The 22,048-nt window shown below is 42.3% G+C and overlaps 3 protein-coding genes across 6 annotated transcripts in view; 2 read left to right on the top strand and 1 right to left on the bottom strand.

Moving 5' to 3' along the window:
* Positions 1-22,048, top strand: part of LOC133525931 (protein sprint) — a 474,626-nt gene that overhangs the window by 192,680 nt on the left and 259,898 nt on the right. The window lies entirely within an intron of this gene.
* Positions 1-22,048, bottom strand: part of LOC133525927 (protein unc-80 homolog) — a 59,934-nt gene that overhangs the window by 12,258 nt on the left and 25,628 nt on the right. The window contains exons 30-47 of the mRNA XM_061862349.1: positions 19,544-19,718; positions 19,407-19,445; positions 19,294-19,329; positions 18,575-18,731; positions 18,244-18,412; positions 16,059-16,151; positions 15,817-15,965; positions 13,648-13,767; positions 11,761-11,873; positions 11,268-11,421; positions 10,759-10,988; positions 10,196-10,421; positions 9,792-9,978; positions 9,264-9,433; positions 8,524-8,772; positions 8,031-8,160; positions 7,730-7,870; positions 438-631 (exon numbers count right to left, since the gene is read on the bottom strand). Coding sequence (XP_061718333.1) covers positions 438-631; positions 7,730-7,870; positions 8,031-8,160; positions 8,524-8,772; positions 9,264-9,433; positions 9,792-9,978; positions 10,196-10,421; positions 10,759-10,988; positions 11,268-11,421; positions 11,761-11,873; positions 13,648-13,767; positions 15,817-15,965; positions 16,059-16,151; positions 18,244-18,412; positions 18,575-18,731; positions 19,294-19,329; positions 19,407-19,445; positions 19,544-19,718 — 2,732 coding nt within the window. The remainder of the gene's footprint in view (positions 1-437; positions 632-7,729; positions 7,871-8,030; positions 8,161-8,523; positions 8,773-9,263; positions 9,434-9,791; positions 9,979-10,195; positions 10,422-10,758; positions 10,989-11,267; positions 11,422-11,760; positions 11,874-13,647; positions 13,768-15,816; positions 15,966-16,058; positions 16,152-18,243; positions 18,413-18,574; positions 18,732-19,293; positions 19,330-19,406; positions 19,446-19,543; positions 19,719-22,048) is intronic.
* On the top strand, positions 701-7,149 carry LOC133525925 (uncharacterized). The gene has a single exon (XM_061862346.1). The coding sequence runs from the start codon at positions 1,263-1,265 to the stop codon at positions 6,468-6,470; it is 5,208 nt and encodes a 1,735-aa protein (XP_061718330.1). The 5' UTR covers positions 701-1,262; the 3' UTR covers positions 6,471-7,149.

Genomic DNA, 22,048 nt, shown 5'->3' with positions numbered 1-22,048 from the left:
CAATAAACTTACTAGGGATAATTTCAGATACCCTTCTGGTCTGAGCTCCTGGCAAGACGAGCAATCGACGACACTTCACGCGGTTGTATGCGCAAGCGAATACTGCGGCAAGTTGTAAACGCGATGAGAGAAAACCGCTGGTTTATAGTGGGTAGTCCTACATTATCAAACGTCCCAAAATGCCTGTGCCCCGAAGAGAAGTGGTATGCTACAAGTATTTTCAAGCTTTAAAAAAAGAGGTAAGTATATACAGATTATGATACTGCAGTTCTTTAATACAATTATAATCGATGGTGTCATATATATCTACGAAATAACTACCCAAACTGTTCATCGTAAATTATTTGAAAACAAAAATAAACCTTAAATTTGCTGCTTTTTAGAGCCGCTTGCTAACGTTTTTGTCGCACATAATTAATTTAGTATCATAACGTTACCATGTCGACGTTCTTCAGAATGGCCCAGGTGAGCAGCACCTTGCCGATCTCCACGAACTTGGAGAGCAGCTCCTGCTGCTGCAGCTTGTCGAAGGCCACGTCCGGCGCCATGTGCACCAGCCCCAGCTGCGGGTACTGCGAGCGCTTGAAGAAGTACCAGTCGCGCACGTACGACTGCGGGTTGTGGATCTGACCTGCAACCATTTTCCGTGGTTGACAAAATAACCAGGGTAGTGAGTTTCTTTTCCATTTTGTTACGCCTTAGTCTCCTTGGAAAAAATGAAAATAGAGGGCCAAAAGTTATGTTGTTCCTGTCCAACTAAGTAATAAAGGGTTATGGTAGATGTTCATGGGCATATTATTGGTGTATTTGCAAAACTGTGTCATGATTTTACTGAAAGAAAGGCAGCAATATTATTGTCTGTTTCGACTACTTTAGACAAATAAACGCACAAACACACATGCATGTCGCCGTAAGACTAATATCGAATATATCGATGCCTATTTATGTAAGCCAGTTCAGTTGCAAATAAACCATCGCTGTGACAGTACGCAAAATGTTTTAAATTTATTGAGCATCCAATACCGAACCTTATAGCTATCGAAACATGGTCCATAATCGAACCGGATGCGAATCGAAAGAATAATAAGATAATCACCGGTCGGCGAGCGCGGCGATACCTGGATCGAGTGCGAAATGCAGTTGTTTACTTAAAAACATTAATATTCTCAGCTATGCGGCGGTGAAATTATTATCGTCGTGAGTTATAAAAGTGAATAACTTTGTTGTTTTGGGACTTATAACGTTATTTGTTGTTAATCGACATGGCTACACCATCAATAGACGAAGTTTCGGTGCAATTAGAAGACATATATAACAGTATCAAGAAAGCGGAAATTAATTACAAAAAATGCCCCAAGGAGAGGCTAACCCTTGGTTACGTAAAGGTGCACATGCAATATATTGACGAGTACTGGTCATCATTCAAGCAATTACATTCCGAGTTACTAAAAATATCAACTACGGAACAAAGGCAATCTCTGTTATACTTCGTTGAGAATTATTACGATAAACGTGAAGAAAAATACTTGAATCTAAAAACTACGCTTCAGGACCTGTTGGACTTTAACACACCTACACCGGCTGGCACGCCCATGAATACTTCATCAGTTTCTGGAGATATTAAGACAGTAATGGATGTGAAATTACCTCGTTTAGAATTACCGAAATTTTCTGGTCTTTATGAAGATTGGCAGGCGTTTGAAGATATTTTTACATCAATAATTCACAACAACCAGTCATTGAGTGACGTGCAGCGGTTTTACTACCTAAAGTCTTGTTTAATCGGAGAAGCCAGCACAACCTTGAAGCATTATAAGGTCGTGGAGAAAAATTACAGACCCGCTTGGGATACATTGAAGAAACGTTACAGTCATAAACGTCTTGTGGTCAATGCAATTCTCAAAAGGCTGTTTTCATCAAAAAAAATGTTGAGTCAATCTCCTAGCCTATTGAAAACATTAGTTGATAATATGAAAGAGTGCCTTCACAGCTTTAAAGGTCTGTCGATTAACACTGATGCTTGGGACCCCTTGCTTATATTCTTAGCGACTCAAAAATTGGACCCAGAGAGCCACAAACAATGGGAAGAGCACGTGAGCCTGCAAGAGACTGGGGATCTGCCTACGATAAATGAATTGTTTCACTTTTTGGAGAATAAAATACATACATTGGAATTAACGTCTGCAGCGTCGTCGCAAGCCAAAACTGTTAAAGAACGATCATTTCACGCCAGTGCTACATCCGAAAAAAATTGTCTTTTCTGTCAAGATGCTCATGCCTTATGCCATTGCAAGCAATTTGGAAAATTGGATCCCAGCGAAAGAAGCGAATTTGCTAAGAATCAAAAATTGTGCTATAATTGTCTTCTACCAGGGCACTCAGTGCTGTTCTGTAAACTAAATGTATCCTGCAAGGTCTGCCATCGTCGACACCATTCACTCCTCCATCAAAGTAGCTATCGAGGAGCGACGCCAGCAGCTGAAGAGAATAAGACAACTGACGTTTCTGCACATGCCAAAATGGAAGAAGTTGACGACGGGAGCCAAAACGACGATGAAAGGTTAGAAGATATAGCAGCCAATTTTGCAGCAGATGAATCAGCTGGGCTATTGGCTACGGCTATAGTACCGGTACGAGATACGACTGGAAGGGTGATCCTGCTGCGAGCGTTGGTGGATAAAGGATCACAAGCGACGTTTATCACTGAAAGGGCAGCTCAACTATTTAAAGTGAAGAGGGAGTATATTAGAGGGAGAATTACAGGCGTTGGCGACACAAATACAAGGGTTAATCATACCGTCCGATTAGATGTTCTTTCACGATATGAGAATAAATTCAACCTCAATGTAAAGATGTATGTCATGCCTACGCGAGTGACGAAGGTGCTGCCATCCAAAAGGGTACCTATAAATGAAGAATCCGGTGATTGGGCGCATTTGAAAGATCTCCCTCTAGCAGATCCCACATTTAACAAACCTGGAAGAATAGATTTGCTTCTAGGTGTGAAAGTGTACTCACGAATCTTAAAGGAAAAAATAATCAAAGGTCCACCAGGAAAGCCGATTGCGCAACTTACTAGCCTGGGTTGGATTATCTTCGGAGAAATTGATGAATCAAACTCTCAAGATGATGTAATAGCAATGCATCATCAGTTAGACCTGGATAATATGGTGAAAAACATGTGGGAGTTAGAAGCACCTTTTAAACGAGCATATACAGCAGACGAAAGACTCTGTGAAGAAATATACGAAACCCTTCACTCCAGAACTGAAGATGGGAGGTATATTGTGAAGCTACCTATGAGAAATAAACAGCCTCAAGCAACACAAGGTGATACCAGAAGCATAGCTATGAAACGACTTAAGCAGTTAGAATCACGTTTCGATAGGATGCCTCCGTTGAAAACTGAATATACCAGAGTGCTTGAGGAGTACCTAGCCATGAACCATATGGAAGAAGTTCCAGAAGAGGAAATGGAAGATCCAGCTGTCTATCTATCTCATCATGCTATAATTAGAGAGGAAAAAGAGACAACGAAATATAGAATTGTATTTGACGCGTCAGCCAAGGGTTCCAATAACAAATCATTAAACGATGATTTATTAGTCGGACCCCAGCTACAAGAATACTTGCGAAACATTATCATGCGTTGGAGGATGAGAAAGGTATGCTATGTAGCCGATGTGGAGAAAATGTACCGTCAAATACTGGTAACCAAAGCTGACACCAACTATCAAAGACTTCTATGGCGTAATAATCCAAAAGAAGAAGTTAAAGATTATCGCCTGCTTCGAGTTACCTTTGGAACAGCATCGGCCCCTTATTTAGCCGTCAAGACGCTTCATCAGATAGCTATGGATGAAGGCAAGGACCAACCTAATGCGGCACGAGTCATTAAGGAGGACTTCTATATGGATGATTTGATATCAGGGAATGACACCGTAGACGAGGCCATAACCACAGCACGGGAAGTAAAGAGGATACTACAACGAGGAGGTTTTCACTTACAAAAATGGACATCAAACGAACGAGAGTTCTTGGAGCAAATTGAAGCGTCGCAACGAAGCTCGCGAGTTAAGATGGATATCAAATTAGATGGAACGATTCAAGCATTAGGACTATCCTGGAATGTGGGCAACGACATCTTTCAATATACATTAGAGCTACCCGACATTCCTGAAATTGTAACCAAACGAAACATACTCGCTCAAGTACAAAGACTATTTGATCCTCTTGGGTGGTTGGCTCCTGCAATTCTACCAGCTAAAAGTTTACTGCAACAGTTATGGCTTCAAGGTATTAGCTGGGATGAGGAGGTCAGTGCTGATTTTAAGCAAAAATGGATAAACTTACGTCAAAGTTTTGATTACCTCCGCGACATCGAAGTAGAGCGATGGTTATATACGACTCAAAGTAACTTGCAAGCAGTTTCCGTGCACGGGTTTTGTGATGCATCCACAAAAGCATATGGAGCTGTAGCTTACCTCAGAGTTGAGACAGAAGGAGAAATACGAACTGGAATAATTGCTGCCAAAACACGCGTCGCACCTGTGAAACCAGTCTCTCTTCCAAAACTGGAACTGTGTGCTGCGGTACTCCTCTCTAGACTACTCAAACAAGTAAAAGAAGCAATGAGAATACCCGATACTCACTTATATGCCTGGACAGATTCTTCCGTAGTGCTATCATGGCTATTAGGTGACCCTGGAAGGTGGAACGTATTTGTTTGCAATCGAGTCGTCGAGATATTAGACAACATTGGCAATCAAAGGTGGTACCATGTTGCCTCTGAAGATAACCCAGCAGACATCGCGAGTAGAGGGACAACCCTTCAACTACTAGCACAAGATCAAAAATGGTGGAAAGGCCCGAAGTGGCTGCAGACTGACGACATTCCATATAGAAGACCTGAAATAAAAGAAACAGAATTAGAAAGAAAGAGAAATATACAAGTAAACGTGAATATAGAAAGTGAAGAGCCTGGAATTAAATTTGAAGAGTTTGATACATTGTCAGAGCTTTTGAAGACGATTGTTTATAGCTTGCGATTCCTTAACAGTAAGAAGACCCCTGAAAATATACAAAAGGAATTAACAACTACAGAACTAGAAAATGCTTTAATAAGATGTATAAAAATAGTACAAAGAAGAGAGTTTGGTGCGGAGCTAGACAACCTAATGAAAGGCAAGGATGTAAAAAGGGAAAGCACAATAAAAGGGTTGAATCCTTACCTTGATGAGAAAAATGTTCTCAGGGTAGGCGGAAGACTTAGGAATGCTGACATTCCTGAAGAAAGAAAACATCCTATTATCCTGAGTAGTAGGAATGCGTTAACACTGTTAATAATAGCAGATGCTCACCAGAAAACTCTGCATGGCACGATGCCGTTAATGTTTGTCTATCTACGTTCAAAATACTGGATCCTCAGAGTTAAAAACGCCATTAAAGCATATATTCACAAATGTGTTGTCTGCGCTAGACAAAGAGCGATTACACGAACGCAGATTATGGGAGACCTACCTAAAGTTCGCATTACGCAAGCCCGACCATTCTTACACAGCGGAGTAGATTTTGCTGGGCCAATTCAAGTTTTGATGTCAAGAGGCAGGGGAGCAAAATCTAATAAGGCCTATATCGCAATCTTTGTCTGCATGGTCGTCAAATGCATTCATCTCGAACTGGTTGGCGATATGACCTCAGAATCCTTCATAGGAGCCTTCAAGCGTTTTGTTGCCCGGCGAGGAAGATGCACGCACCTATGGAGTGACCAAGGACGCAACTTTGTCGGCGCCGACAAGGACTTGACCATAGCATGGACAGAATCAAATTTACAACTCCCAGAGCGGTTAAGTAGCATACTTGCTGACGATGGAACGCAATGGCACTTCATACCTCCATATAGCCCAAACTTTGGAGGTCTGTGGGAGGCCGGCGTTAAGTCAGTAAAGTTCCATTTAAAAAGAATACTCACCGCCAATCTTACCTTTGAAGAGTTAAGCACGACGTTATGTGAGATTGAAGCGTGTTTGAACAGTCGGCCTTTGATTCCTGTGGATACCACCGACCCCGATGTCGAAGTTCTCACGCCTGGACATTTCCTCATCGGCGAGGCGCCAGTTACAATACCTAACCCGGATTTACGAGAGATCAATACCAACAGGTTATCACGGTGGCAATTCACCCAAAAACTCGTTAGAGACTTCTGGCATAAGTGGCAAAATGAATATCTCTCCCGTCTTCAAGAAAGGCCAAAGTGGTTGAAACGAGAACGTGAATTCGAACTCGGAGATATTGTACTGATAAAGGACGATCAACTTCCACCAGGAAAATGGTCACTTGGAAGGGTGCTAGACAAGCACCCAGGTCCGGATGGCGTGACTCGTGTTTATAGTGTGCGGTGTCGTGGGGATGTTACCAAACGTTCCGTGTCAAAATTGTGTGAACTGCCTGTTAATACTAATGAACAATAATTGTGATTTTGCATTATTTGTTGCATGATTGTATTGTGTTATGTATCAAAAATGCCCTTGAGTCTTTTCTTTACAGAAATTTTAAGTAATTTCTCATATAAGAATTGAACGAATCTCACTAATTATAATTATTAGTTATTTTTGGCTGCTGGTTATGTATTCCGCTGGGCTTTTGATGTGTTCTTACCTTTTATTATCTTATAAATTTGTAAGAGCCAACATGCATGTGCATGTAAGTGACTATTAGTGCGACTTAGTTGTAATATTAATTGACGCCTTCAACAAATAACAAAGTAATCATCTTTGATTATGCCTGAGTGAAAAAAAAAAAATTTTTTTTTGGTAGGCGGCATGTTTCGACTACTTTAGACAAATAAACGCACAAACACACATGCATGTCGCCGTAAGACTAATATCGAATATATCGATGCCTATTTATGTAAGCCAGTTCAGTTGCAAATAAACCATCGCTGTGACAGTACGCAAAATGTTTTAAATTTATTGAGCATCCAATACCGAACCTTATAGCTATCGAAACATTGTCAAAAACGTCTAAATCACTATTTGCGTTGCCTTATCTGCTAGGTTGATGCGGCGCTTTGACGCGCTCGCGCAGACTTAATGTCTACTTCTTAAAATATGGTATCTGTTTGTGGAGACCGGACTGTTCAACTTTACTTTTGAGACACTTCATTCGGTTCTTTTCTGTCCGATTTAATTTCTTGTCTTTTAATTATTTATTCTTTAGTTTAATTATTTATTATTTTATATTAATTAAAGTCTTGGAGACCTTTAAAGTCTCAGAATAATTTAAAATCGTTATTATAATTATATTTTACATCACTTTTAAATCTCTAAATTTTTTTAGTATGTGTTGGTTGTATTTTTTTTCATAGTTTTTTTTGTGTAATTCGACATTTAGATACTGTATACATCTCTAATAAAGTATCTGATATTTCATTGATTCCATATTTGAACTTGGATTTTCTTATTTTTATTGTTTGTAAAAAAATTACATGTAAAAGTGCCCCTGTGGCCTATTTGCTGAATAAATGTTTGATGTATCTTACCTAATACTTTTTTTTTACTGCAGTTTTTTCACGTCACGTAAATTTATTGGTGTCAATACAAAACCATTGGAATCCATGGTAATATATTCATACTCCATTTGACCAAGAGTCCAAGACCAAGCTAGAGGTTGCCGTCTCTTATATCAGCACCCTGCAGTGAAACAATGATGATGATTCGTAGGTACTTACGAGTTTTAAAATCAACCAGGAAGTGTTCGTTATGTAGGTTTTCTGGTATTCCAAAGAAATCTAGCGATTCCTTTAATATTTGACCAAACTGAGTGTCTTCTTGAATTGGGAACTGTGACGGAATGCAACCCTCATTGTCAGCTGTAAGAAATGAAGTAGTATTTTTACTAAAAAATGTATGGCATTTTCGTTAGACGATGTTTAAGATTGGATTCTAAAGAAACGGCTGTAAATTAGGTATAAAATGTTGCAGAGATTTTTTTATTAAATTCCGTATTAGTTCATAACTATCTCCTCTCACCTGGTCCATGTACAATAATTTTCTTGGCTGCGGGCACGTTGGCAGTAAGTAAAATAGACGCGTCACATTGCTCCTTTCGTAAAATTTGTTTTAGATCTTTAAACATTATACCATGCACGCTATGGACAACCTGAAAACCAAAATTTGAATAATTATTCTGTTTTTTAACCAACGGGAGGACATATATAGATCCTGTCGTTTACGACGAAGCGTGCTTGGACTCGTATTGTCATGTATTTAAAGGTTAGATTTGACAATCTGCGCGTCATCGTAGCTGACACTGCGAATTGTGTGTGTCTGAGGGTCGTCAACGAGCATGTAACTCCTCAGAAGTTGCAGGCGTACATAGGCTACTTACCATCAGGCGGGCCGTATGCTTGTTTGCCACCGACGTAGTATAAAAAAAATGGGGAGAATATACGACTAAATTGAAGATGATGAAAAGTGTCCAATGTTCGTAATATTCATATAGGTAGAATAAAGAGAAACTTACCATCCAAAGAATAGAAAGAGCTGCTCCAATAAGCCTTTGGCCCTCCTCATGTGGCGACCGGATGTAGAACATGACGTAACCAATGATGTAGTTGTACAGCGCGAAGGCAGCTTGTTGCGGCAACCGCGGGATGAAGCGGATGAGGTGACGGAGCAACTTGAACATCTCGTCTTGGTGGTCGCGCGTCAGACGTTCTAGTACGTGGCGGAGGAATAAAGCTGAGTCTTCTACTAGGCAGCCCCAAATAACCTGCATAAAATACACCAAGGTTCATCCTCATAGCAAGTATAGTAGCATAAAATAAAGAAAAAAAAACATTAAAGTGCTCCGAACCGAACATCCTTGCTGTCATAATAATACTGTCAACATAAGTGTGAAGACCAAAAAACTAATTAAGGGGCACACTGTAACTATTGAAAAAATAAGGTTTCTGGACACTCAATCTGCTCTGTCTCTTGACTGAATCATAAACTCTGCTAAACATTTTCTTTATATCGATACCCTATAAGTAGTTCACAATCGTACTAATTACGCGGAAATTTTGGTTGTAATTTAGACTTTATGTCTGTGCACTACAGTACTAATTACAACAATTGTTTCCACGTAATTACCATTGTGAACTAGGGTATCGATATGTAGATTACGCTGTCTTACTTAATTGTGCTAAATTTGCTTCCTTCCTTACGACTCGGTCCTGTGGTCTCTTTCAGTAGACATACATGAGATTACAACAATCTGACCTGATAGGCAACCTCGTAGACCGAGCAGCCCTCGGCGGAGACGGCCGCGTCGTCCAGGAGCGACACGATCTCGGCCACGGCCGAGCACAGCGCCGACGGGAACAGCGCCGACGCCACCTGCGTGTGGTGCGAGCCGCGGACGCCTTCTGAGATCTCCTCGTCCGCTGGCGCTGTAACCAATGGACAGATGTTTCAGGAGACTAAGGTAGAATTGGTGATAATTGGTGGCGTATATTTTAAACTTATATATCAGAAAATGGTTTGTCACATTTGATAGTATTTCTTTTAAGAGTAGTCAGGAGCTAGCTATGTAGCTATCGTTAAGAAAACTTGCGCCTCCTGACTTGAAATCCCTGGGAACCTTAGGGTCTGCTAAGTCTTTGAATTGAGATCAGAAAGGGGAAAAAAAATAGTTTAAAATCCAAGGAGCTAAGAATTCTCTAAGTACACATACCAAAGGATAAGGTACCAATGCTGCCATTTTAAATAAGAGTAAATTTTCGATGATTAATAAAATAAGATAGTCACGTTCGATGTGGTCGTCGGCGGCGTGGTCGAGCGCGGGCTCGCGCGCCGCCTGCCGCGTGATGGGTATGGTGGTGATGAGGAAGCTCTCCCGCTCCGCGCGCTTCTTGTCGTTGCGCTGCTGCAGCGCGCGCTTGATGGCTTCCGTCTGCTGCTTCTTGCGCGTCTTGGTCGCCGTTACTAGCGACCGCTGTGTAAACAATGATAGGAGTTAGTATCGCGAATAGAAGCAGAACAGTAGTATTTTTTTAAACCGTAGTAGTCTATGACAGTGGAGAGTGTAGTTCGGAATGGATATCTATAGCGATAGTGATAGCTTATCGATTTATAGTTAGAAGTACATTAGAAGCACACACGTGGAGAACTAGGTAGATTTAGGTAATGCTATTAAAAAAAACAGTACTTACATGCCGCTCCTGGTTCAAGGTCATCTCCATATCCTTGTCCTTGACCTGCGGTGTCCACGGCGGATCCACGACGGCCAGCGACTCGATCCCGATCTTCGGCGAGGGCAGCGTGAACTCGATGCCGGGAGGAGGAACTTTGAACGTCACGGAGGCGCCCTCCTCCATGCGAGGCCAGACTTGGTAGCGGAGCTTCCACATCACTTGGAATTTTAAGATGGCCTTGATTCTGTAACATGAAAATGTCTTTAGACTAAGATCTAACGGTAGGATCGGACGCAAAGGCGTACACGCTATTAGATAGAAAAAATAACTTGAATGAAACAAAAATAATAATTATTACGAGACGTCCTTTAATTGTAAAAGATTTGTTTATTCCTTGAAAAAAAAGACATGATTATCATAATTAATTGAATTTTTATTTTAGTTAATTTATTGTGAATGTAATTTTATATAGATTTAATTTCTGAAAAAATTATTGAATTGAATTGAATAAGCGCATGTGTAAGCTACAAGAAATCTTTGCGTTTGAACGCGTAGTCGATAAGGACCTTATGAGAACCAACCTGACCGCGGGGTCGGTGTGCTTCAAGTCATTGTGCATAATCTCAGAGGCAGTGAGGGGCGCTTTGACAGCGGCGAGTATGAAGAGCGACGCGGCGCAGGCGCTCAACTCCCGGTCCGGTTCCAATAGTAGCTGCCACGCCACCGCGGCGCTCTCGGCGAAGAGTTGCTCGTCCATCGTGCAGGCGCCTTTGATCAGCGCTGCCAGCGGCGCGTGGTATGCGTCGCGGACCTGAATCAATCACGAGGGCAGTTAGAGCAGTAGTACGTAAGTGTTGAATATTTTGAGAGCAAAAAAGTTCAAATTAATATAATCGTCTGCCGAAGCATTCCGCAGAAAGTGGCAGATTACTTACATGACGCTATTTGTAATTGGTATTTCTGATAAAGTTAGAAGCCGATAGGTATTTTGACGTTTCGGCAGAATGCCCTTGAGACGGGCGATAGTAGTTGCAGGCGATGAGTCGAGCCAGCATGTGATACCAGACTGGCATTGCTGAAGGTGACCTACCTGCCCCTTGAGGTACTTGAGTATAGCGGGCGGCTCGGCCGGCGGGTAGGCGGAGGAAGCGGGCGCGGCGGCGGGCTCCGCGGGCTTCGCCGCGGCCTCCACGCCGGCCGCGTGGTACGCCAGCCCCGCGCTTTCGATCACGGACCTGTCGATTCTGCACGCGAACATAAAACCAACGATTTAATTAGGGTCATTAATAATTTAATTAGGAGATACTAGTATAATTTTAACCGTCAGATAAGTAATAGATATATCAAAAAAATTAAAATGGGCCACTCATGTTTTATAATCGAAAAATGCGCGGCAAGTTCGATACATAACGAGGAACTTCAATAAGAACGCGCTTTTGTTGACCGATGTCTACGTACTACAGTCTACTGTTCAGTTGAATCTGCTCGTTATTTGAGTAATTTTAGACTTAAAAAATGAGTTATAAAGTTTTAGGCTTATAGAGCTTTGTAGGGATGCTTGTCCAATAATGTCGTTCACAAACCTATCAGTGGCGTGTTCCGAAGACTTGCGCGTTCGGCGCCCTCGGCGCGCTCCGCCAAGCCCATCTTCGCTGTTCGTAGTATTCACCTCAGGACCAAACTTCTCTCCATATATCTGAAACATTCATACAAAACTTTAAGAGCCCGGTAACGATTTTAGAGCAAAAATGTAAAATTGATAGATTTAGTCGTTGAAATTGTACCTTTTGTTACGTAATATCTAAATAACAAGTATTGGTTTATTTTAGCATGTTTTTAGGGTTCTGTAGCCAAATGGCAAAAAATGGAACCCTTATGGATTCGTCATGTCTGTCTGTCTGTCCGTCCGTGTCACAGCCACTTTTTTTGGAAACTATAAGAACTATACCGTTGAAACTTGGTAAGTAGATGTATTCTGTGAACCGCATCAAGATTTTCACACAAAAATAGAAAAAAAAACAATACATTTTAAATCAAACCCATACGTGTGGGGTATCTATGGATAGGTCTTCAAAAATAATATTGATTAATTTTGATTGTTTCTAATATATTTTTTTTCTAAATTGAATAGTTTGCGCGAGAGACACTTCCAAAGTGGTAAAATATGTGTGTCCCCCCCCCTGTAACTTTTAAAATAAGAGAATGATAAAACTAAAAAAATGTATATGATGTACATTACCATCAAACTTCCACCGAAGATTGGTTGAATGAGATCTAGTAAGTAGTTTTTTTAATACGTCATAAATGGTACGGAACCCTTCATGGGCGAGTCCGACTCGCGCTTGTTTTTTATTTCATCTTGCCTTTTAATAATGAGCTCGCAAGCGTGCGTCCCCGGTAATATGTGACGAGTAAATTATGGTAGTAAATTATACAAAATGATGTATAAGAACAGTTTCAGCAAATGTTGTAGATTGTTTAAGTATCAAAATTATGTTGAAATTACGTCGATATTCAGAGAAATTGTCACTTGTTTTGAAGTAATTTCTGGAGAAAATAGATTTCGTCTATCTTTCATTTACACTACTTCAAATTTATAATAACGAAAATGTAGTTTATTAAAGTTAAAGTACAGGATATGTGTAATACAAAATTACCATTTTTAGCAGTCCAAACTATACGAAATTTACAAATAAGCTGCGCTGCTGCACTGCTTTACGCAGGTTACCTAAGCGTTCAACAGAAAAAAAACATTACATTAAGTGAGTCTGTTTTCAAAAAAATGATTTATTAAAATGAAAGATAACAAGACGTGCTAATAGAAACCAGTACTTGTTATTTCTAATAATTAACAAAAGGTGTACAATTTCATGCGCTAAATCTATCAATTTGTCATTTTTGCGACTAAAATCGATAACGGCCTAATAATGCCACGCCAATTTTAACGCGACGATGCGCTAACCGCAAGTATAACGTTATTTCAACTTAAATAATTTCATGTGTTTCCAAATGTGCGCCCTCGTTGGCGCGCATGTTGCGCCGGAAGGAGTACAGATGGCAGCCGTACTGGTGGCACACGAAGTTGAACGAGTTCAGGATCTTTACCATAGCTTAACCTGTACGAATGCTACACTTGCTCAGACATTACCTTCTGGACGGAGTTTATGAGGCCGGTGCTGGCTCGCATGTTGCGACGGAAGCAGTACGGATGGCAGAAGTTCTAGTGGCAGCATACGTACATAGTTGAACGAGTTCAGGATCTTTCCCATACCTTAACCGGTACGAATGCTACACTTGCTCAGACATTACCTTCTGGATGGACTTCATGAGGCGGGCGCTGGCGCGCATGTTGTGATGGAAGCAGTACGGAAGGCAGAAGTTCTGGTGGCAGCATACATATATAGTTGAACGAGTTCAGGATCTTTCCCATACCTTAACCGGTTCAAATGCTACACTTGCTCAGACATTACCTTCTGGACGGACTTCATGAGGCGGGCGCTGGCGCGCATGTTGCGACGGAAGCAGTATGGATGGCAGAAGTTCTGGTGGCAGCATACGTAGTTGAACGAGTTCAGGAACTTTACCATAACCTGCAACGCAAATATCGCTATACTTGGTGTGTAAGAGGGACAAGAGTAATATTAAAAAAGTTGTAGATCATGTTCGAAAACGCGAGTAATTTGATGTAAAAACACGGACATAACATTACCTAGTCAGGTCATAATTCATGTGCATTGGTATTGCCGAAATTGCAACTGTACGTGTTGTGCCAAACCACTCGTTGGATGGCAGTCAAAAATTAGCGTGTCACTGAAAAGTATCCTAAGTTTGAAGGGTATTAGGTGAAGTACAGACCTGTCGGAGAGCTAAATGCTGGTGATAAAATAACGTTCTAATCTAATAAAGTAGGTTTATACATATAAACAATTGTACCTATTTTATTGATGTGACACAGATTTTTACTCCCTTTTGTAAAGTATAATTTTTCACAATCTAGCCGCGTATTTGCGTCTACCAACAATCCAAAAGTAAACAAGTAGTAAATAAAGACACGATCTAAATTAAAACTAATTATATGTATTACGTTTTGATCAGCCCCCAGCGTTTTGATCAGTAGGGGGGGTTTATAATAATTTACCCGAAAGCATACGGAAACTACAGGACATCCATATATTCAAAAAAGAAGTTTTCAAATTCCTAGTAAATAAAGCATATTACTCCATAAAAGAATATCTAGATGATTATAACCTAATGACATAAATAGTAATTATAACCATGACTAATGATATATTTTAATTTAATTGAATTTTGAACTGTATTTTAATTGTATTTGTATTTTGAATACTAATTTTAATTGTTTTATTTTATAAGTTACAACATTGTGCAATTTTTAATTAGATTTTCGTTACTTCTGACATTTATATGCCGACCGGCGAAATATAGTGTTCAAATGTAATATACTCGTACCTAAGACCTATTTATACCTATGTTTTACAAATAAAGCATTCTGATTCTGAATCTGATCAGTATAGTAGTAAAAGCTTTGTATAACATTTTATCAGTCAAAACCTTTGTGACAGAACTTATGACTTAACTAAGTACATATTAATTTACTGGTCAAAATTCAGTTTTATGAAATTACAAAGTGAATGCTAATAAATGTACTGCCAAGAAAGGTTTACGTCAGGTCAAGTACAGTCCACTACTTGATCGAACGTAAAGCTTTCTAGGCAGGTGTTCAACTAACTGATCGCTTGCTAAATTATATTAGGATACATACAACTTTTTTAAATACCACTCCAAAAAGCGTTACTACATTAAAATCCAACTATTAGTATTTTTCTAATTAGGCTGATTTTAAGCTTGTTTACTTTAAACTACGCTAGAAAACTATTTCGACCATTTCTATTTATGTAGGGTGCTTTATTTTGTGTACTATTTTAATAATTCTCCAACACATGCCCAAAAAATATTATTTTACGTTTACAAACCCACATTGTCAGCATATTTGGCGCAATCGGTGTAGATCAATATTAAATAAAATCCACACCACAGGTGTGGAGACATAGCGCGCATTCGATGTGCATATTAGGTTTTTGAGTATAAATATAGCTTAGACTTAAACTACACATGGCGCAACACATTCATACACACACACACACACACTACACAATTCCAAACAGAAGTTTACATTATACACCTCGAATGCACTCTCAACACCTGTGGTCAGGTAAGTTTTTATAAAACATTATTATTAATTTACAAAAAATAAAGAACTTACATTTTTATGCTGTATATTTTTTTGCTGCATCGTTAGAGAAAGCGCTACATTTAACTTGGCGTGAAAATGGATAGCCTGACTTGCTTAGCCTGTGAACACCATTTAGCCTCCAACCCCAACCTCCAAAGATGACACTAGCCCGGGCTTTTAAGTAGTCAATATGTTATCGTGCGACCAATGTCTATCGTATTTTAATGTGGCGTTCAAAAGGTTTACGCAAGTTAGACAATCCTGGAATTCCCATTCTAAGTAAGTCTAAAGTAATGTACCACTACAAGTATTCAACAAATATGAGGCGATTAAATCACACAGCGATAGCCAAACGGTGTCTGTGAGTGTTTGAAATGACCGTGCTCACCTTAAGCCAAGGAAAACCCTTATTATTATCAGGTGGATCGGTGGAGTTGCTATCCGGACTGTCCGGCGGATGGTCGTGGTCGTCTGACAGCACCCCGGGGCTCTCCTCCCCTCCACTGTCCACCTCGTTTGGCATAATTACTGTGCCCCCTAAAATTTGTTCAAGCGTCAGTCGCAGCAAACCTCCAGACGCCAACTCACTAAGGGTGGGCTAGGACCTAGGACTAGTTGTCAAACAATTACCTGCAGGGGGATATATTTCAGACGTGTCACTCCTGTCAGAAAGAGACGAAACCTTTCGCCTGCTTTGTATCGATTCAGAGCGCCGATTAACAACTAAAAAAAAGAAACGTAAATGATCTTTGGCCGGCTGTTTCAACATCGCATCGGTTTAAAACTTCGTGCACAGGTTCTTTTGGATTATTTACTTTAATAAGTTTTACATTTCTTTTGTTTGCCAATGGTAGAGCTATACATTTAAATGAGTTACAAATTATATGTATTAAGAAATGTATAGGCTTCTGTTAGACTTGACTTCAGAATCAGTTGACATATTCGTAATGTAAACAATATAGTAAATTCATAAGCATTGTTAAATACGCATCCCTTGCGTAGTGCGTACTGTATTTAAAAATAACAATGACGCTTAGAGACATATAAAATGGTAATTTTTTAGTAAGTATTCGAAACAATAATTCCATTGTCAAGACTATACAGAATGTAAAGCATGATATGAATTAGCTTCTCTATAACTTTCGTAATTCTTTAGTTAGTTCGACATTTAATTTAAAAAATATATAGGCTCAGTTGCTCGAAGATTATTGAGAATCTAATAAACATACAAGGTGTCCAAGAGGAACCTGAAAGATTTTAACCATGTATTTCTGAGGCCAAAATATCTAAGGAAAAAATGTCACTGGCCATTCAGCGAGGCAATGCCTTTCGTCAAATTAGTACTTTCTTTTCGTAAATCTTAGTTGTTGCAAAGTGTTATGTACTTGTCACTTTTGGATATCTGTAGGATTACACAAAGCGCCATAGTGACAACATCGCCATCAAAACGGAGTTTTGCACTAAGTAACAATAAAATGATGTTTTTTTTATTAAAGATTTTAGAAAAGTTTATAGGACGTTTTAGTCTTGATCAGTAATCTTTCGGGTTCCTAGTGAGCACGTTGTATATTAAAATGCTTATTGATGCAATTTGGAAAGAAAGCATACGGCATTTATGACATTCACAGAACATATTAATAAGGTATATAGTATGATAAACTTATTATTGTATTCCGTGATAAAATTTTAAGAACAAATGTAATTTCAAGGACGTACAATTTGCAAATTCATACTTCACGTTGTAAGATAGAACAGGAAAGTAGTAAAAACTGATAACTTTAGAACACACTTTCATGTTTTTTTACCGATTCGACAGCCGCAAATTGTATTGCATTTCAATAAAATAAAAAAGAATACAATATGGTTTAGGTGTCGGCAGAAGAGTTGAGGTGAACGATCACACACTGAGGTGAATGACTACATAGACTACTAATGGGAAAACGGAAGTGAATGAACGAATGAATTAATGTGATTTAAATGCATGACATTTAAGCTAAACACCTTGAAGAAATTTGAAGAAACACAAACACAATGAATTACGAAAATTCGCTTTCATAGAGAAGAAAACACTAATTTCAAAAACCCGCTTTCATTATTGTTTGCGTGAGTGACCTCAACTCTGGAGGCGATGCCTATAGCACATTAAGAATAATCACGTGTCTCGATAATTTATTTGAAAGTTACAGAGACACGTTAGATGGATAAAATAACTCTTCACTCCACCAGCCTAAGCCGATAAGTTCACATGCTATTGGCACTTAGCTGAACTTTCCACTAAATATTCGTTTCACTAGACTGTCAAATTATAGTGCTTAATATATCTAGTTATAGTAAAATATGTAAGATATGGCTGGCGTCGTCCAGCGCCACCTACACTTCAACTGTGTACACTTTACAGGCAGCATCAAATAATCATATTCTCTGATTCCTGCGATATATATATTCGGCCACTTTGGCTCTCATTATATATTTGATGCTAACTGTATGTCTGCCTTTTTTTTTGTTTAAGAGTACATCATTGGCCACATTATTTTTGCAGATGATAGTTGCAGCGGCTAAGGAGCTATTTTGAGGAAGTAGTCTACAGTCAACATCTAATAGACTGTGACGGCCAAATATATCGGAACACATCCTTATTTCTATGGTTACAAATGTGTGTTGCGATTTATTTGGCCACTGGGTGTCACTATCTATTTGGTGCTAACTGTACGTATCTGTAATTACAACAGAATGCGTACAATTATTCAACGTATCGGTAGGTCTAAGTCTAAGTAATCTAAGTATAACAAAGCATAATGCAAGGCTTCGTACGTACATTCGTCCACTTCCCTCGCGTCCTTCTGCCGGAGCTTGATGGAGCGTCGCTTGAAGGAGCCGTAGGCCTGATGCTGCTGCGTGCTGCGGCGGTGCAGGCACGCCTTGCCGCGCGACCCTAGCCGCCCCTTCTTATCGTCTACGGGCGTCGGCGGGATTGCGTCCGCCAACTGTTGGTACACAACACGAGACCATTTGTTTCTTATCGTTACAATTATATAAATTTTACAAAATGTAGTCAATGTAGCGTCTTGGACTGTCACTTGAATTAAGAGATACATATATTAAAAACAGAATAAATGAGTCCCATGGCGCCAGTTAATATAGCATACCGTGACGTTGCTCCCGCCTGAGACGTTTTCGGGCTCGTGGATGACGAAAGATATCTTGCGTTCAGGTTCCGCGCCCGCGATAGACTGTAGGCTCTGCGCAGACGCCTGCGAGTGCCCCATCGAGGACAGCGCCATACTCCACCGCCGGTTCGCTTCCCTATCACACACACAACGTATTATACCACTGTACCCGATATCGAGGCCCAGGCTCTTGGCGTAGCGTTTAGCTCTATTTTCTTTACTATACTTGTCAAAATTTCAAATCTTCTTTACCGAGCATGCCAATGTAGCAAAGCGATTACTTTTACTTGTTATACTAAATACTATACTACCTATTTGCATATTTTGATTACTACCTTTATTCAGTGATTTTGTAAAGTCAGTAAGGGTGAGCTCATAAAAATATTAAATATATTTAGTGTAATTTTAAACTGTATTTACGGTTTTATTTAGGTAAAGTTATGTAGGTAAGTTATTAACATACCATGCAGTTAAGTGTGCTGTCGGCACGGATTACCGGTATCGTACTCGTGTACGGTATCGGTACTGAGTCGTGCCTCGCGCGATGAGCGCACTCTAGATAAACAAACTCGTTTTCGAGGTGAGGTTTGCTGAATCGTTTCGTAAAGTTAACTTTAACGAAACCTATGTAGTTCTATATGCATGCACGCTCAGTGCAGTATTCAAGGAAACATGCATTATTTCTTTAGAACACATACTCGACTGGCATTAATGTGTGTTGACTGCTAAGAGCCCTGTTAAAATAAAAGTTTCATCAAAAATATGCACTCTCGACTGTACAATACAAAATAACGTAACATAATGAACTCACTTATTCTTACAACACAAACGTCTTCGTTTTTCCATCCATCTTCGCATAACATTAACAAAAATGATTTATTTTTTTAACACCGAACACATGGACTACCCACCAATATGTCATTCTAGAGGTGCGAGAATGAATCGTACCTGTAGACGCGGTCCCAGGGCCCGCGCTCCTTGAGCGAGGCGCGGCAGGACTTGGGCAGGTTCTGGTAGGACTCGCGCAGGAAGGCCGTCACCTCGCACAGCAGCACGCACGCCACCAGCCGCAGCGCGCGCGGGCACGCCGCGCCGCCCGGCCCGCCCGCCGGCCGCAGGCTTGCTGCCGGCCCACACACACACCATACAATACTAACACTAGCTCGCACGCCACCAGCCACAGCGCGCGCGGGCACGCCGCGCCGCCCGGCCCGCCCGCCGGCCGCAGGCTTGCTGCCGGCCCACACACACACCATACAATACTAACACTAGCTCGCACGCCACCAGCCGCAGCGCGCGCGGGCACGCCGCGCCGCCCGGCCCGCCCGCCGGCCGCAGGCTTGCTGCCGGCCCACACACACACCATACAATACTAACACTAGCTCGCACGCCACCAGCCGCAGCGCGCGCGGGCACGCCGCGTCGCCCGGCTCGCCCGCCGGCCGCAGGCTCGCTGCCGGCCCACACACACACACCATACAATACTAACACTAGCTCGCACGCCACCAGCCGCAGCGCGCGCGGGCACGCCGCGTCGGCCGGCCCGCCTGCCGGCCGCAGGCTCGCTGCCGGCCCACACACACACACCATACAATACTAACACTAGCTCGCACGCAACCAGCCGCAGCGCGCGCGGGCACGCGCCGTCGCCCGGCCCGCCCGCCAGCCGCAGTCTCGCTGCCGGCCCACACACATACCATACAATACTAAAACTAGCTCGCACGCCACCAGCCGCAGCGCGCGCGGGCACGCCGCGTCGCCCGGCCCGCGCGCCGGCCGCAGGCTCGCTGCCGGCACACACACACACACACACACACCATACAATACTAACACTAGCTCTCACGCCACCAGCCACAGCGCGCGCGGGCACGCCGCGTCGCCCGGCCCGCCCGCCGGCCGCAGGCTCGCTGCCGGCACACACACACACCATACAATACTAACACTAGCTCTCACGCCACCAGCCGCAGCGCGCGCGGGCACGCCGCGTCGCCCGGCCCGCCCGCCGGCCGCAGGCTCGCTGCTGGCACACACACACACACACACACACACACCATACAATACTAACACTAGTTCTCACACCACCAGCCGAAGCGCGCGCGGGCACGCCGCGTCGCCCGGCCCGCCCGCCGGCCGCAGGCTCGCTGCCGGCACACACACACCATACAATACTAACACTAGCTCGCACGCCACCAGCCGCAGCGCGCGCGGGCACGCCGCGTCGCCCGGCCCGCCCGCCGGCCGCAGGCTCGCTGCTGGCACACACACACACACACACACACACACCATACAATACTAACACTAGCTCTCACGCCACCAGCCGCAGCGCGCGCGGGCACGCCGCGTCGCCCGGCCCGCCCGCCGGCCGCAGGCTCGCTGCTGGCACACACACACACACACACACAAACACCATACAATACTAACACTAGTTCTCACACCACCAGCCGAAGCGCGCGCGGGCACGCCGCGTCGCCCGGCCCGCCCGCCGGCCGCAGGCTCGCTGCCGGCACACACACACCATACAATACTAACACTAGCTCGCACGCCACCAGCCGAAGCGCGCGCGGGCACGCCGCGTCGCCCGGCCCGCCCGCCGGCCGCAGGCTCGCTGCCGGCACACACACACACACACACACACACACCATACAATACTAACACTAGCTCTCACGCCACCAGCCGCAGCGCGCGCGGGCACGCCGCGTCGCCCGGCCCGCCCGCCGGCCGCAGGCTCGCTGCTGGCACACACACACACACACACACAAACACCATACAATACTAACACTAGCTCGCACGCCACCAGCCGCAGCGCGCGCGGGCACGCCGCGCCGCCCGGCCCGCCCGCCGGCCGCAGGCTCGCTGCCGGCCCTCACACACACCATACAATACTAACACTAGCACGCACGCCAGACATTCAATAATAGTAGTTTATGTGACTGCTACATAATAAAAGGCATTAAAATACACGAGTGTGGGTTTAATGCCTAATTATGTACAGTATACATTCACTATTTTATCTACCACATATTACAAACTTTCTATGATATATTCACTAACCCAAATTACAGGGCATCGTTGCTCTCTTGGCGGAACTCGCGGCTATGTGGTGGCGTCACCGAAATATTTTTATCACTCATTTTATACTTAACTTTTGCTATAGGTACTTTAAAAACAACAAAACATATTAATTTTATACTTAAAACTAATTCATAGATAAACTGTACGTCAAATGGCGGCAAATGAAAACTTTTTTTACGCATGTCACGCATTCGTAGTTTTTTTTAAATTCAGAGACAAGCTAGAGTCGGGGGCCTATTTCCGTATCATACAAACTAACATGCGAGATATGTCAAAATTGTATGCAATTGATATTTCATTTCGAACAAAAAGGCATCTTGACTGATATAAGAATAGAGATAAAATGGATTGCTTTTTTTTCAGAGATGTTCCAAATTTGAA

This window comes from Cydia pomonella, chromosome 15, assembly GCF_033807575.1.
Source record: "Cydia pomonella isolate Wapato2018A chromosome 15, ilCydPomo1, whole genome shotgun sequence".
Classification (NCBI taxonomy): domain Eukaryota; kingdom Metazoa; phylum Arthropoda; class Insecta; order Lepidoptera; family Tortricidae; genus Cydia; species Cydia pomonella.
Note: the sequence above shows the minus strand (reverse complement) of the source record. Positions and strands in the feature narration are given on the sequence as shown.